General features: G+C 45.5%; 1 protein-coding gene across 1 annotated transcript in view; it reads left to right on the forward strand.

The window, feature by feature from the left end:
• LOC137372931 (protein Niban 1-like) overlaps nt 1-17442 on the forward strand; it is a 220872-nt gene that overhangs the window by 79282 nt on the left and 124148 nt on the right. Inside the window, exons 3-5 of the mRNA XM_068037435.1 lie at nt 1462-1593; nt 10883-10997; nt 12832-12999. Coding sequence (XP_067893536.1) covers nt 1462-1593; nt 10883-10997; nt 12832-12999 — 415 coding nt within the window. The remainder of the gene's footprint in view (nt 1-1461; nt 1594-10882; nt 10998-12831; nt 13000-17442) is intronic.

Raw genomic sequence — 17442 nt, forward strand, 5'->3', positions numbered from 1 at the left:
TGATTTAGAGTGATTGGCAAAAGAAGCAACGGCGATATGAGGAAAAGCTTTTTTATGCAGCGAGTGGTTAGGACCCGGAATGCACTGCCTGAGAGTATGTTGGAAGCAGATTCAATTGAGGCATTCTAAAGAGAATTGCATAATTATCTGAAGAGAAAAAATTTGCAGGACTATGGGGAAAAGGCAGGGGAGCGGGACTAGGTGGATTGTTCTTGCAGACAGCCAGCATGGACACGATGGGCCAAATGGCCTCCTTCTGTGCTGCAACCATTCTATGATTTCATGATTAGTTTCTGTAATTTTGGCTTTTCTCTAGGGATGCTTGTGTAAGTTGCTCCTTGTTATTTTGTTACATTTCCCCTTTTCATCTGTTGGGCCTCAGGTCCTGACACGGAACACAAAAGTCCGAGTGTATCAGGCCTGTGTCCTCAGCACCTTGCTCTACGGCAGCGAGGCCTGGACAACGTATGCCAGCCAAGAGCGACGTCTCAATTCATTCCATCTTCGCTGCCTTCGGAGAATACTTGGCATCAGGTGGCAGGACTATATCTCCAACACAGAAGTCCTTGAAGCGGCCAACATCCCCAGCTTATACACACTACTGAGTCAGCGGCGCTTGAGATGGCTTGGCCATGTGAGCCGCATGGAAGATGGCAGGATCCCCAAAGACACATTGTACAGCGAGCTCGCCACTGGTATCAGACCCACCGGCCGTCCATGTCTCCGTTATAAAGACGTCTGCAAACGCGACATGAAATCGTGTGACATTGATCACAAGTCGTGGGAGTCAGTTGCCAGCATTCGCCAGAGCTGGCGGGCAGCCATAAAGACAGGGCTAAATTGTGGCGAGTCGAAGAGACTTAGTAGTTGGCAGGAAAAAAGACAGAGGCGCAAGGGGAGAGCCAACTGTGCAACAGCCCCAACAAACAAATTTCTCTGCAGCACCTGTGGAAGAGCCTGTTACTCCAGAATTGGCCTTTATAGCCACTCCAGGCGCTGCTTCACAAACCACTGACCACCTCCAGGCGCGTATCCATTGTCTCTCGAGATAAGGAGGCCCAAAAGAAGAACATTTCCCCTTTTCATCTGTTGGGCCTCAGGTCTACAGCTAAAAGGGCAGGTAGATAGTCTGCAACCAAGCTATTGTCAATATTCCCCTTCCCTGAAATGACTCACTGCTCTCCCCATCTCCCACTTAATATTCCAGAGTCTCCTCATGCATCTCCTGACTTGGCCCATTGCAGGTTGGGAGCTGTACAAAGCAAGATTTGAGCTTGTGTCCATCCTCAACCTGTAGCACCAAGTATTAGTGTACTGAAGTCTAGCACCACTGTGCTGCCCCACCTTCTCTTAGAGTTTATAGTGAGGCATCAAAATATATGTTTAGGTGTTCAAACAATTTGAAATGTAGTGGAAGTTTGTAACTGAATTCTGCTTTAGAGCCTACATTCTATCTTACAGGAGCCAAAGGAAACTGGGAAAGTGGTGTATAAACAGGAAGTGATACAATATGTAGAAGAATTCAAGAAATGGAAAGACCGATACATTGTTATAAAGAATGACAACAGCATTGAGTGCTATGAAAACAAGGAGGTAAGGAACTCTTTGCTCTTGCTTGCTGTTTGCCATTTCTGCAACAGCAAAGCAAAAAATTAAACCGGTGCAGTAATGTTGTGCTGAAATATAAAGTTCAGTGAATGCACAATTGCAGGGCTGCAGGCTTTCTTTGTAAATGTAACACCTGACTGTGAGATCATTATCTTCCTTTGATAAAGGTTCTCTTTGATCTCCACAGTGAGCCTTCTTTGGGGATGCACTCGCAAAATTCTAAACTTGTAATTGGTGCCAAGTGAACTCATACTTTGTGGTATGATCGGTCATAAGTTTTATCCTGCTGGCATCATTTTGTCAGTGAGGTTTGATCGCCACACAACCCACTGTAGTTAAAGGGGTTTTTCCTCATTTACTTATAACATTGATCAATTTGTATTTGCAGGTAATTGGTGGTAGAATGGCAGTCATGACAATGAGCAAAACAAAATTAATTACAGCACCTTTAATAACATATAAAGATCTTCATTTGATCTGCTTGATTTAAAAAAAAGTAAAATAACTGACCTTTTTAACATAAAACACACGGTTGACCAACAAGAAGGAAAAACATACTTGACCTCGTCCTCACCAATCTGCCTGCCGCAGATGCATCTGTCCATGACAGTATTGGTAGGAGTGACCACTGCATGGTCCTTGAGGAAACAAAGTCCCATCTTCACATTAAGGATACCCTCCTTCATGTTGTGTGGTGCTAAATGGGATAGCTTTTGAACAGATTTAGCAATACAAAACTGGGCATCCATGAGGCGCTGTGGGCCAACAGCAGCAGCAGAATTGTACTCAACCACAATCTGTAAACTCATAGCCCAGCATATCCCCCACTCTATCATTACCATCAAGCCAAGGGACCAACCCTGGTTCAATGGAGAGTGCAGGAGGGCATCTTGCTTGCCAAAATGTGTAAGCAGCATGCGATAGACAGAGCTAAGCAATCCCATAACTAACGGATCAGATCTAAGCTCTGCAGAACTGCGACATCCAGTCGTGAATGGTGGTGGACAGTTAAACAACGAACTGGAGGAGGTGGCTCTACAACTATTCACATCCTCAATGATGGGGGAGTCCAGCACATCAGTGCAAAAGAAACGGCTGAAGCATTTGCAACAATCTTCAGCCAGAAGTGCTGAGTTGATGATCCATCTTGGCCTCCTCCAGAAGTCCCCAGCATCACAGATGCCAGTCTTCAGCCAATCCGATTCACTCCACATGATATCAAGAAACAACTGAAGGCACTGGATACTGCAAAGGCTATGAGCCCTAACAACATTCTGGCAATAGTACTGAAGAACTGTGCACCAGAACTTGCCATGCCTCTAGCCAAGTTGTTCCGATACAGCTACAACACTGGCACCTACCCAACAATGTGGAAAATTGCCTGTCCACAAAAAGCAGGACAAATTACCGTCCCATCAGTCTACTCTCAATCATCGGTAAAGTGATGGAAGGTGTCGTCGACAGTGCTATCAAGAGGCACTTACTTAGCAATAATCTGCTCAGTGACACTCAGTTTGGGTTCCGCCAAGCCCAGTCAGCACCTGACCTCATTACAGCCTTAGTTCAAACATGGACAAAAGAGCTGAATTCAAAAGGTGAGGTGAGAGTGACTGCCCTTGACATCAAGGCAGCATTTGACCGAGTATGGCATCAAGGAGCCTTAGCAAAACTAAGGTAATTGGGAATCAGGGGGAAAACCCTCCGCTGGTTGGAGTCATACTTAGCACAAAGGAAGATGGTTGTGGTTGTTGGAGTTCAGTCATCTCAGCTCCAGAACATCACTGCAGGAGTTCCTCAGGGCAGTTTCCTAGGCCCAACCATCTTCAGCTGCTTCATCAATGACCTTCCTTCAATCATAAGGTCAGAAGTGGGGATGTTCACTGATGATTGCACAATGTTCAGCACCATTCGCGACTCCTCAGATACTGAAGCACGTTCGTGTAGAAATGTAGCAAGACCTGGACAATATCCAGGCTTGGGCTGATAAGTGGCAAGTCACAATTGCGCCACACAAGTGCCAGGCAATGAACATCTCCAACAAAAGAGAATCTGACCATCTCCCCTTGACATTCAATGGCATTACCATCGCTGAATCCCCCACTATCAACATCCTGGGGGATACCATTGACCAGAAACTGAACTGGAGTAGCCATATAAATACCGTGGCTACAACAGCAGGTCAGAGGCTAGGAATCCTGTGGCGAGTAACTCACCTCCTGACTCCCCAAAGTCTGTCCATCATCTACAAGGCACAGGTCAGGAGTGTGATGGAATACTCTCCACTTGCCTGGATGGGTGCAGCTCCAACAACACTCAAGAAGCTCGACACTATCCAGGACAAAGCAGCCTGCGTGATTGACATCCCATCCACAAATATTCACTCCCTCCACCACCGATGCACAGTGACAGCAGTGTGTACCATCAACAAGATGCACTGCAGCAACACACCAAGGCTCCTTAAATCTTTCTTTCTTTTGGGCCTCCTTATCTCGAGAGACAATGGATACGCGCCTGGAGGTGGTCAGTGGTTTGTGAAGCAGCGCCTGGAGTGGCTATAAAGGCCAATTCTGGAGTGACAGGCTCTTCCACAGGTGCTGCAGAGAAATTTGTTTGTTGGGGCTGTTGCACAGTTGGCTCTCCCCTTGCGCCTCTGTCTTTTTTCCTGCCAACTACTAAGTCTCTTCGACTCGCCACAATTTAGCCCTGTCTTTATGGCTGCCCGCCAGCTCTGGCGAATGCTGGCAACTGACTCCCACGACTTGTGATCAATGTCACACGATTTCATGTCGCATTTGCAGACGTCTTTATAACGGAGACATGGACGGCCGGTGGGTCTGATACCAGTGGCGAGCTCGCTGTACAATGTGTCTTTGGGGATCCTGCCATCTTCCATGCGGCTCACATGGCCAAGCCATCTCAAGCGCCGCTGACTCAGTAGTGTGTATAAGCTGGGGGTGTTGGCCGCTTCAAGGACTTCTGTGTTGGAGATATAGTCCTGCCACCTGATGCCAAGTATTCTCCGAAGGCAGCGAAGATGGAATGAATTGAGACGTCGCTCTTGGCTGGCATACGTTGTCCAGGCCTCACTGCCGTAGAGCAAGGTACTGAGGACACAGGCCTGATACACTCGGACTTTTGTGTTCCGTGTCAGTGCGCCATTTTCCCACACTCTCTTGGCCAGTCTGGACATAGCAGTGGAAGCCTTATCCATGCGCTTGTTGATTTCTGCATCTAGAGACAGGTTACTGGTGATAGTTGAGCCTAGGTAGGTGAACTCTTGAACCACTTCCAGAGCGTGGTCGCCAATATTGATGGATGGAGCATTTCTGACATCCTGCCCCATGATGTTTGTTTTCTTGAGGCTGATGGTTAGGCCAAATTCATTGCAGGCAGACGCAAACCTGTCGATGAGACTCTGCAGGCATTCTTCAGTGTGAGATGTTAAAGCAGCATCGTCAGCAAAGAGGAGTTCTCTGATGAGGACTTTCCGTACTTTGGACTTCGCTCTTAGACGGGCAAGGTTGAACAACCTGCCCCCTGATCTTGTGTGGAGGAAAATTCCTTCTTCAGAGGATTTGAACGCATGTGAAAGCAGCAGGGAGAAGAAAATCCCAAAAAGTGTGGGTGCGAGAACACAGCCCTGTTTCACACCACTCAGGATAGGAAAGGGCTCTGATGAGGAGCCGCCATGTTGAATTGTGCCTTTCATATTGTCATGGAATGAGGTGATGATACTTAGTAGCTTTGGTGGACATCCGATCTTTTCTAGTAGTCTGAAGAGACCACGTCTGCTGACGAGGTCAAAGGCTTTGGTGAGATCAATGAAAGCAATGTAGAGGGGCATCTGTTGTTCACGGCATTTCTCCTGTATCTGACGAAGGGAGAACAGCATGTCAATAGTCGATCTCTCTGCACGAAAGCCACACTGTGCCTCAGGGTAGACGCGCTCGGCCAGCTTCTGGAGCCTGTTCAGAGCGACTCGAGCAAAGACTTTCCCCACTATGCTGAGCAGGGAGATTCCACGGTAGTTGTTGCAGTCACCGCGGTCACCTTTGTTTTTATAGCACCTTTGAAACCCGTGACCTCTACCACCTAGAAGGACAGGGACATTAGATGCATGGGAACACCACCATGCAAGTTCCCCTCCAAGCCACACACCATCCTGACTTGGAGCTATATCGCTGTTCCTTCACTGTCACTGTTCCAAAATCCTGGAACTCCCTTCCTAATCGCTCTGTGGGTGTACCTACCCCACATGGACTGCAGCGGTTCAAGAAGGCAGCTCAGTACCACCGTCTCTCATGGGCAATTATTGATGGGCAATAAATGCTGGTCTAGCCAGCGACGCCCACATCCCATGAATGAATAAAAAATTTTTTTAGAATTCCATTTTAGCCTGTTTAAATTGTATGAAACTGACCTGAAATCGACAACTCTATTGTCGGGAATACAGGAAAAACACAGACTTAATCCATTCACTGACTAAGCTCATATGCAAGTTTCTACAAAGCTACACTGTCATCTGGTATTTTAATAATTTACCATATTAATAAACAGAAGGTGATAATGATGATGTGATTGACATGACAGCACAGTACTGCCAATCACACCTTATTGTACCAATTTAATTACATTTCAATAGCTTGATGTGTCACTAAAGTTTGTGCTGCAGTAAGGACATTATTGAATGCTATATTAGCTTCTTGCAACACCAGAGAATTTCACAATAGGTGGTCTGTTTGTTCGCTTGCTGGTTCCCTATTCTTCTTCTTTGGCCTCCTTGTCTCGGGAGACAATGGGTAAGCGCCTGGAGGTGGTCAGTGGTTTGTGGAGCAGCGCCTGGAGTGGCTAGAAAGGCCAATACTAGAGTGACAGACTCTTCCCACAGGTGCTGCAGAAAACATTGGCTGTTGGGGCTGTTACACAGTTGGCTCTCCCCTTGCACTTCTGTCTTTTTTCCTGCCAACTGCTAAGTCTCTTCGACTCGCCATACTTTAGCCCCACCTTTATGGCTGCCCGCCAGCCCTGGCGATCGCTGGCAACTGACTCCCACGACTTGTGATCAATGTCACAGGACTTCATGTCGCGTTTGCAGACGTCTTTAAAGCGGAGACATAGACGGCTGGTAAGTCTGATACCAGTGACGAGCTCACTGTACAATGTGTCCTTGGGGATCCTGCCATCAGGCAACTGATAACTCTGCCAACTTTATGCCCCAACCAAGTTTCCAGAAAATGGGAGCTGCAGCTAGGAATGCCGCACATTCAAAACGATAGACACTTTGTTTACATATTAACTTGGGGGCATGTCCATTCTGCCAGTCATCTCCCACCATTCTGGTGTTCAAGAACTAAATTGGAGCCATGTGGCATGAGCATTCAGTGTTGCTTGGCAGTATTAAGCAATTAGGAGGTCATGGAGAGGACACAGTAATGTTAAGACAGGTGTATTTCAGCCACTTCAAGTCAGTGGCCCAGATTTTGGGTAAAAATAACAGTGAGGCTATCAGTTCTCACCATTATTAAAGAGGAAATCGCATAGCAACTTTCAGCGACTGCACATATGCAGTTAAATATGGAAATCAGGAAGTTGTTGTCAGAGTTGTGCTGCTCCTCCACAAGCATCACTATACTGATATTTCAGTAAGCATGTGTTAGTGCTTAGCCACTAGATACCCTCTAAACACACTAGGAAAAGCTATGGCTTTTCCATTCCAGTGTAAGCAAATGGGCCAGATTTTCAAAGTTCGCTGAGTACGGGAACATTGGCGAGTGCGATTTGAGGATCACGTTCACAGAGGTCGGCACTAGGTCCGGCTGCCTCCGGAACACAACTCCATTTTAAAGGGATGCCAGCAGGAAGGGAATGGGTCAGGCGCATGCCTCAAGCATTGTAACAGGATTGTCAGTATCAGTTCACAATTTGTAAAGGCTGAGAACAGGGAAGACACCATGGGGTGAAGGGCCATGAGGGCTATGGGAAGGACTGATTGAAATAAAGCAAAGGTGGCAAATAAAGCTCAGCTGCTTCTGATGTGGCTCAGTGTGGCTATTGCTGCAGCTGGAAGAGTTGAACTTCTCATTGATAAGTGGCAGGAAACTGGAGAGGGACACGAGGCTGCTGGCATCACTGGGGCATCTGGGTTTGGCAGGGGACGGCCTGGTGAAGTACAAAGCCCAGCTGAGGGAGTTCAGATGGGAACAGGCTATTCTGACATTGGACAGAGCAGCCAGGATAAGCTGCGGCAGATTCAGCCTCCTAGACAGCAGGAGGCCAGAGAAGCACAGTGGGGACTGCAAGGGGAAGAAGGTGCTACCCAAGACATAGGGTACACAGCCCAAGTGTCAGCTAACTGCAAATGACAGAGTGCCAGTGCTGTAGGAGGCTGCATCTATCCAGGCAGAAGGACTCAGTCCTGTGTGATCTGATCCACAAAGACCTGAAGCCTCACGGTCCCCATGACTGTCCCCTACCTACAGCCATCAAGCTCTCCATTACCCTGAACTTCAATGCAACTGGGTCGTTCCAGGGACCTAGGTGGCATCTCATCAGGCCATCAGGCAGGTCATGGATGCCCTTTTCAGGAGGGCAGGGAGTACAACCACTTTGGGACACATGGTCCTGTGCTGGCATAGAGGACATTGGGTTCAGCCTCCATTGCTGGAATCCCCAGTTGCAGAGCATCATCATTTGTGCCCATGTGACCATCAAGGTACCCAGCAACTGGCCAGTGAGATCCAACAACAGGAAGAGCTTCCACTCCCTCAACATCCAACTGGTCCTCAACCACAAGAGTTCCCTTTATGTTTGCATTCACTTTCTTGGCAGCTGCCATGATTCCTTCGTCCTCTGCCAGTCCAGGCTACCTTGATCCTTCACTCCATCCTCCAAAGTGCATGGCTGTCTCCAAGGGGACAGCGATATCCCTTGAAGAGATGGTTACTGACCCCTCCAGGGGAGCTCCAGTCAGAGGCACAGAGGCAAAACAACCAGTGCCACCTGCTCAACAGGCCAACCATTAAGCAGGCCATTAGGTTTCTACACGTGCAATTCCGGTGCCTGGATCGGTCAGATGGTGCCCTCCTATACCCTCCTGTAAGGGTCTCGGTCATTATGGTGGTCTGCTGCACCTCCATAACATGGCCCTCCAGAGATGTGTGGTCTTTGAGGACAGTGAGGCCCTGGAAGGAGACAGCTCTTCAGGGGAGGAGCAGGAGGTAAGAGAGGTGGAGGAAGAGGGGGCGAAGGGAGGGATATCACTGAATAGAGGGGTGCCCCTGCTGCACGACGAGATAGTCTCCTCTTGCCAACCTCTGAGAAGAGGATCTCCCTCCTCTCCCTCACAGCCTCCAGCATTAAATCTAGGTGGGCATTGATGGAGCAAGGATCTGCCCTGCCCCTAGTGCCAGCCCTTCAGCTCCCATGTGACATCTCACTTCCCTCTGGTGCTGCGGAAGGCAAATCCCTTCCTCAGGACAACAAGCATCCTTATGAGCCCCAGACCTGATCTGACCCACTGCCACTTTTAATCCCGCTGGCTCAAAGAAAACAGGAAACCCTCCTCCATACTAATTAAGGGCTTACCCATATGAAAATTGCAATTTGAAGCAGCTTTGCACAGGAGGCAAGTTTCTGACCCAAAACCAGACCCAGTTCCTGTTTCCTGCCTCCATAATGAAAATTCAGCCCCGCATGTCTCAGTGAAGATCCTTCAGTCTGATTGGTTAAGAAGAAAAACAATTGCTTGCCCAGTGTTCGCACAGATCCCTTGTAGAGGGTGCCATGCTGTTTTGGATTTTTAATCACCGCAAATTCTAGTGCAAAAGTTCACAGAAAGTCTGTGGGCTAGTGTAAACGTAATGAAAGACAAGTGCTATTTGTTTGCCACAGGCCACAAAATCCAAGCTAGTGATGTGCGCATTGTTGCTGAAGTAAGATTGTATTTTTGTGAACTTTTGGCCAAGCAACACTGGATGACTTTGAGAGGTCATCATGTAATCAATCCTCTTAAAATGTCACACCCTTTCCATTGAAGTCACGTGGGGTATTTTTCCTTCCCACTAGTTGATCCTCCAATAATGATTTAGCATTCCATGTTGCAGGAAGCCTCTGCTTCTGATTGCTTCCCTTCCATCTTCATCCCCTCATCTTCTCCTCAGTTATTTCTGTAAAGTACTCATTTCAATGAGTAAATGCTGGTAAAGAACGCTCTTCATTGATCATTAATGATTGTTATTTGCTACATGTTATGGTAATATAGTTAATAAGCACTAATTTGCATATTATTGCTGGTCCAACAGTCTTATCTCATTTGTTGAATATAACTTGTACTTAATTTGTTTATTTGCACTACATATTTTATCTACACATAGCTTCTATAAAATAGCACATAAGTAAGTCTGAGTTATTTTCCTCAGAAGAAAATGAATGGACCTTAATTTTATTTATTAATTTGTCATCATTAACTGCTAGTCGCCTATTTCTCGTTTGGAAAACAGCTGCCCTGCAGCAGGAAATCTGGTGGGTAGCTTATTTGCTCACCTTAGCCAATTTTCAGGTATATATAAAAATATAAGAACAATTCCAACAAGAGGCTACAGAAGTATTGAAATTGGCGTCCTTCACCTGTTGTGGGACTACAATTACAACCTTTAAGGAAAAACGGGCGAAACATGCATAAAACATGACAGTCCCACTTTCTCCAGACGTTGAGAGGCCAAACCAATGATCTTAAAGGGAACCACTGGACGCAGCTCCCAAAATGTAAGTGTTTTTTAATAAGATTTTGGGAGACCCAGAGATTATCTTCTTGCCTGGTGTCAGCCCATTCTCACTGTTGCCCAGCATCCGCTCCTTTCACCCACCCCACCCCCTAGACTGGCCCTACCTGCTGACTGTTTCCGAAGAGCTGCAGCGTGGTCCCAGCTTGGCACCTGCAGCTCGCTGCAAAAAATGTTACAGGCCTGAACCTGAAAGTAATTCGGGCATCCTGTCTGCTGTATTGGGTGGGCACATCATCGGTACCACATGCAGTGGCACTCAAACTAGAAGTTCATATTGACATAATCCCCAAATTTCTTTGCCTGGGATAATCATTTATTTTAATAAAAATATAAGAACAATTCCAACAATAATGGAGTTTTCCATCCCGAGGTATCTTGGTATAAAACATAGGTCTGTGTATGTAAATATTTGTTTTAATACAAACTTTAAAAACGTTATAGAATTGCTGGAGGCACTGACTGCTCTTTGTGTTGTTGTGTATCTGTGTTAGGCCTATCAGAAAGGAGGAGACCCAAAATATAAACTGTTTCCAACTGGTTACAGAGTGCTTACATCCATGATTGAATTTGCATTGTTGGTGGATAAATATTTCCCTGATCCAAGTGGTGAGTAACACCGAGTTGTTGACATTTTGATTTTCGCAGCTGTTTTAGCTCAAATCAATACTAAGTTCGTGCTTTTCTGGAGAAAACTAGCACATCACACAAGCACCAACAGGTATTCATGTTTCTAGGTGATAGAAACCTTGGTAACTTTTCAATTGAAAATAAAGTCTAATAAATTTGCCATACTTGAAATTCTAAAATATTTATTAGGAAAGAGGGAACTGAGAACAATCGGCAGGTTTACTTTGGGAAGTTGGGGACAAGAGGGAGAATGATTTCACTTAGCAGTAAAGTTTGGCAATATCAGTAAGTTGGAGAATTATGTTTTGTAGGATGTAAGGCCATTCAACAAAAAATATACAGGGGAAAGGGTCTCTTATGATTTGGTTGGAAGTGCGCTGCTCAGAGTGGAACTGAGGCATAGGGACCAAAAAGGTCCCAAGGTTTAGTTTCCATTTTGGTTTAGCTGATTTCAGGCAAGCAAATGGTCGGAATATTACAAATGTCTCAGGTGCCCCTAAATTGGAAATCCTGGCTGATTTCTGCCCTTTCCCTACACCGTGCCCCCACTCCATTTCCTCCTGTGGTAAAAATAGACACCATCTGAGCAGACCAGCATAAACCATGTGGTTTCTCTGCTTTATGGCCTGAATGGACATTTCCAAATAACGATGATGCTAACTGACATTGGATGGTGCTGTGGAGCCCATCTCGAATGGGCAGATTCCGCAGTACCAGTGGCTTTAGCGTATTACACTCCTGTAACATAAGAAGTCACTTTTGGGGATTTTTGATTATTTTTCCATCAAAAGGATTTGGAAATGTTTTAAGTGTGTATTTCAAAATGAGTTTGCAAAATTTAAGATCGGACGAAGGACAGTAAATAATTCATTGGCACATCTCAGAGATGGTCACACCTGATGTTGAGGAGAACAAGATGGGTTACCTGCTGAAAATCCTCTCTTGGTGGGGATGTGTTGGAGGGAGGAGTGAGGGAGATAGCTAGTTTAATTGACATAATTCGCTGACCAATCTCCGATTAGGAGAAAAGTCAGAGGGATGGCCCCCAGCTTTCAGTGAATGCCAGGTGAAAAATGGACATAACTGAAAAAAGTCAGGACGGTCTGCTGAGAGGCTAAGTAGTTTATTGAACTGAATGCTGAACATGTGTAAACTTAGGTCTAGTTCAATTTTAGACTCAACAACTGTAGTATTAGTCAGTCCACTAACCCAGAGCAGGTCAGCATGACAATATTTCTTATATTTCAAAGCTAAGGAAAACCATGTGGTTTCTGTAGTGCAGGGATGATCAGTGATGCCAGTTTTATGCTTAGATAGCAAGTTGAAAATCTACCCCCATGTCTTACTAAAGTGTTATCACTCTGCCTTTCAAAGGTTGAAGAAGTCCACATGTGGGCATATGATAGACACAATATCCAATTCAGATCACAAAGGTGTCCTATTGTTCCACTATTGTATGATTAGATGTTCACACATGGGAGTGATTAATGTCACTGAACTATCTCAGGCAAACCCCAAATGTGTAAATGGGGATATAAACAATGTTCTCTCTAAGCTGTGTGGTCACACAGCCACGCAGCAACCTGAAAGTTCCCACGCAGGCTGCGCACAAGTCGGCCCCTTTAGGTTAATGGCGTGCATGGCTGTGTAAAAAAGATTAAAGGGAGCATGCACTTAAATGAACAGGCCATGTACTTCCAAAAAGAAATTAGAGGGTACGTTGGTTATAAGTTACTGTTAAAGGTGATTAATAAATCGCAATTTTGTTTATTCTTCCTCTCCTAATAACATCAATTCTGTGTTTATTTTACAGCAGCCAATGGGAAAGACAGTAATCAGAGCTTTCTCGTTAACCACACCCAATACCCAGTGTACCTGTGGCACCCATACCGAAAGCATAACTACTTCTGTTTTGAAAATGAAGAGACACAGCAGGGTTTTGGGGCCATCCTTAATGACTGCATCCGGCACCTCAATTATGGTAAGTTTGATGAAATGAACTAAAACCTACATATAAAAGCAAAATACTGCGGATGCTGGAAATCTGAAATAAAAACAAGAAATGCTGGAACCACTCAGCAGGTCTGGCAGCATCTGTGGAAAGAGAAACCGAGTTAACGTTTCGGGTCAGTGACCCTTGGAACGAAGAATGGTCACTGACCCGAAACGTTAACTCTGCTTCTCTTTCCACAGATGCTGCCAGACCTGCTGAGTGGTTCCAGCATTGCTTGTTTTTATTTAAAACCGAAATATGACATTCTCTTAATCTGCTTCAGTTCATAATCCTGCTACCAGTGAAAACCAATAGGCTGAGTACACTCCAGAAAGAAAGAGAGATTTTAGCAGGTTCTGTGGTAATTCAAAACAAACTCCAAATGTAGATTAATAACAAATTGGACAGTATCCATTTTGTTGATTTTCTTTATTAGTGATCAACTGCTGTCAAGGTGATTGCGGAAGGTAAGTTATTTTAATGAGGAAAATGGCATCTGTTTCCAGTAATGTCACATGTAAATATTGGGTATCAGTGAGGTTGTGGTGAGGTAATCAAAACTCATTTCTTTGTCTGGAGTTTAAAATGTTGGGCTGGATTTTAAGAGCCTGCTGCTGATCTTGGCAGCGAGCTCAAAAAATGGGGGCGGGCCGCACACCAAAGAGCCACTGCAGTGTCCCTCACGGCGGCTCATTTTAATAGTTGGGGCAGACCATCCCCACCCCCGGTCCCCCCCAATCACGTGGAGGGTGTGGGCTGTCCGTCCACGGAAATGGTGACAGCTGCCTGTGCGCAGGCACTGGCGCCATTTTTAAAGGGCAGCCAGCCTGGCCGGCTCATTTAAATGTTTAAAGAAGTATCCCCCCAAAATTTCTAACGCCCCTTTCCCAGCCCCCAATAACAATTACATTAATTATTTGCCCTTCCCCCCAAAACACTTAACTTTTAAATGTTGCCTTCCCCCCTCAGACTGCACTAAGTTTAAAGTTCGCCCCTTCCCACCATCCCCTACACCCATTACATTTATTTGACCCTGACTTCCCACCCCACCCAACGAAAATATTCACTCCCCGCTCCCCACTAGTATCACACCGGCTTTCCCCGGACAGGGAATTGAAGGCAGGAGCGTGCTGGCTGCTGCTCTGAGGATGTGACAGGCCCGTAAAATCCAAGGTAAATGCATTTCAATGTATTCATTTTATTGATCTAAATATTTAAATTCAGGCCCTGTCGCCCAGCGGCGGGGGTGAGGGGGCTGCCACAGAACCTAGTCAACTACCAGGAGGAATGGGCCAGGCCCTCCTGGCGTTGAGCTCTGTGGCGGGCCTCTTCTGGACCCATCTTCAGGTCCCCCTGCCCATCACGGATCACGGCGTCAGGGGCTTGTTAAAATCCAGCCTGTTCTATTAGTTGAAAGGAGAAGGGAAGCAGGGCTTACATTAAAGATGCTTTTCCATTTTAAGTACAGAAGGTTCATATTGTGCCAAGCAAAAACAAGTAGATTGCAGCCAAATAATCTCCTTCTATGCTGTATGATTCTATAGCCAAAGCAATCAGCCTCAGAAATATCAAATCTGATATCAGCAATTTCAGCAAATACATCATGGACAGAGGTAGAAGCCCTGTGGAATGAAACCTTTTTTTGCACTATGATCTCAGTGACACTATCTTGTAAGCACATCTCTGATATAAAAGAGTGAACAGCCGCTGTCTCACAACAAAGTCACAAAATATGCTAAAGATGTTCTGAAACTAGGGATTTGGAAAAAGAAAAATGCTTCCTGCTGTGTATTTCTAGCATTTTCATTTTATTTCAATTTAAGATATTTTCAATTTTGTTACTGTGACTTGTTTTTGCTGGTGGTTTGGTCTGATCTAAGAGTCATGAGGTACAATTTTTCCCTGAGTTTGCAGTAATAGGCTTCTAGCTGACTGTGCTGACACAAATACCATCACTGGCCAAAGTGGTTTATTTTTCTGGGTGGTCCAATAGCTAAAACAATAATAAAAATGCACAACCAGGCACACTGTACATGCTGCAATGGGCACCAACGTCACCAACTCCAGGAAGAACAAGAGGGGGAGGGGATCAGCAAGTGACTCATGCTGGACTATTATTCCATGAGTGCTAGTAGTCTTTGTGTACCTCACATAAGTAGCCATTTTTTCACATTTCAGCTTAGGCAGTCATACTGGCAGGCAATTCAACCATGGGGATATCATAGCTAAGCCTAATCCTGTGGTTGTCAGCCACCCACATACATGTATTTTCCAGTAGGTGTCAATGGATAGTCAATATGAGGTGTGGAACTGGGATGAATTTATCTTTGTTCTTCCTGAGTCCAGAATAGTTGAGGCCAAATGTTTAGATTAGATTTTTAGATTAGAGATACAGCACTGAAACAGGCCCTTCGGCCCACCGAGTCTGTGCCGAACATCAACCACCCATTTATACTAATCCTACACTAATCCCATCTTCCTACCAAACATCCCCACCTGTCTCTACATTTCCCTACCACCTACCTATACTAGTGACAATTTATAATGGCCAATTTACCTATCAATCTGCAAGTCTTTTGGCTTGTGGGAGGAAACCGGAGCACCCGGAGAAAACCCACGCAGACACAGGGAGAACTTGCAAACTCCACACAGGCAGTACCCGGAATCGAACCCGGGTTCCTGGAGCTGTGAGGCTGCGGTGCTAACCACTGCGCCACTGTGCCGCCCCTTTCTTAGCTGATGCCCTGGTTAACACCAGCCAGCCAACTCAACTCCTGATCTGGGACTGTCCTGCATATGCTAAGTTGGAAAAGACTGCTTATAAAATAGAATCTTTGAATAATATCAAAAATGGCTGCAGATGGATAATGCTGGCAGTGATGGAAGATGAACTTTCAGTCACTGTAACTCACTGTGCAGTCGACCTTCCCCAGCAGCCCAATGGAAAAGAAAAGAACCACAGGAGGCTCTAAACCTGTGATAGGCTTATACAGAGAAGATAAGTTGTACATAGGCAGACTTGTGTACAACAACAACAACTTGTATTTATATAGCACTTTATATTAGTAAGGTGCTTCACAGGAGCATTATCAACAAAATTTGACACCGAGTCACATAAGGTGATATTAAGACAGATGACCAAAAGCTTAGTCAAAGAGATAGGTTTTAAGCAATGTCTTAAAGGAGGAAAAAAGAGAGACGGAGAGAGAGTTCCAGAACTTAGGGCCTGAGCAGCTAAAGGCACAAAATCTGTGATGTGCAAGAGGCGAGTATTGGAGGAGTGCAGAGATCTTGGAGGGTTGTAGGGCTGGAGGAGATTACAGAGATGAGGAGGGGCGAGGCCCTCAACAAACAAGGCTGAGAATTTTAAAATTGAGGTGTTGCCAGTTAGGGAGCCAATGGAGGTCAGCGAGTAAAGGGCTGATGGGCGAATAGAACACAGGCAGTAGCGTTTTGGATGCCCGAGTTTACTGAGGGTGCAAAATGGGAGACCAGCTGGGAGAGCATTGGCATGGATGAGGTTTTCAGCAGCAGATTAACTGAGGTGGGGCAGAGAAGGGTGATGTTGTGGAGGTGGAAATAGGCAGTCTTGGTGATGGAGCGAATACAGGGTTGGAAGCTCATCTCAGGGGCAAATAGGAAGCCAAGGTTGCGACTATTTGCTTCAGCTTCAGACAGTGGCCAGGGAGAAAGGCAGTGTCAGTGGCTCGAGAATGGAGTTTGTGGCTAGGACTGAAAGCAATGGCTTCAGTCTTCCAGTATTTACAACAATAAAAACTTTACCAACACTAAATAAACAGCAAAGCAGTGCATGTGTGGGAAATATACTGCACTGTAAGAATCTCAGAATAAAGGGTCACCATTTAGGACTGGGATGAGGAGAAATTTCTTCACTCAAATGCTTGTGAATCTTTGGAATTCTCGTCCCCTGAGAACCGTGGATGCTCACTGAGTATATTCAAGACAGAGATCGATAGATTTTTGGCTATTAAGGGAATTAAGGCATATGGAGATAATGTGGGAAGGTTGAGTTCATGTAGATCAGCCATGATCTTGCAGAATGGTGGAGAAGGCTCAAAGGGCAAAATGGTTTACTCCTGCTGCTATGTTTTATGTTCTTACAGTAGCAAACAAAAGATTGCCTGTGGCCAGCAGTCTCCATCCAAAATCCATCCATCTGGGTCCTCCTCACAATAATTGCACTGTGGCTGTGTCATTTGAATTTAATAATGAAAGTTACATTTGGAAGGAAAAGAGCTCAGAATTGACTTAATTCCCTTGGGTTACCATCAGGCTGGTTTTTCTACTGTCACAGCTGTATTTGACCCCGGTTGAAAACTTTAACCCACGGTGAGATGGTATTTTTTCCCTAATATTACAATACATTTTTCACACAAAAATTAGACTGTTTGATTGCAAGGCAGTTTGCCT

The sequence above is a fragment of the Heterodontus francisci genome, chromosome 8 (genome assembly GCF_036365525.1).
Source record: "Heterodontus francisci isolate sHetFra1 chromosome 8, sHetFra1.hap1, whole genome shotgun sequence".
NCBI lineage: Eukaryota > Metazoa > Chordata > Chondrichthyes > Heterodontiformes > Heterodontidae > Heterodontus > Heterodontus francisci.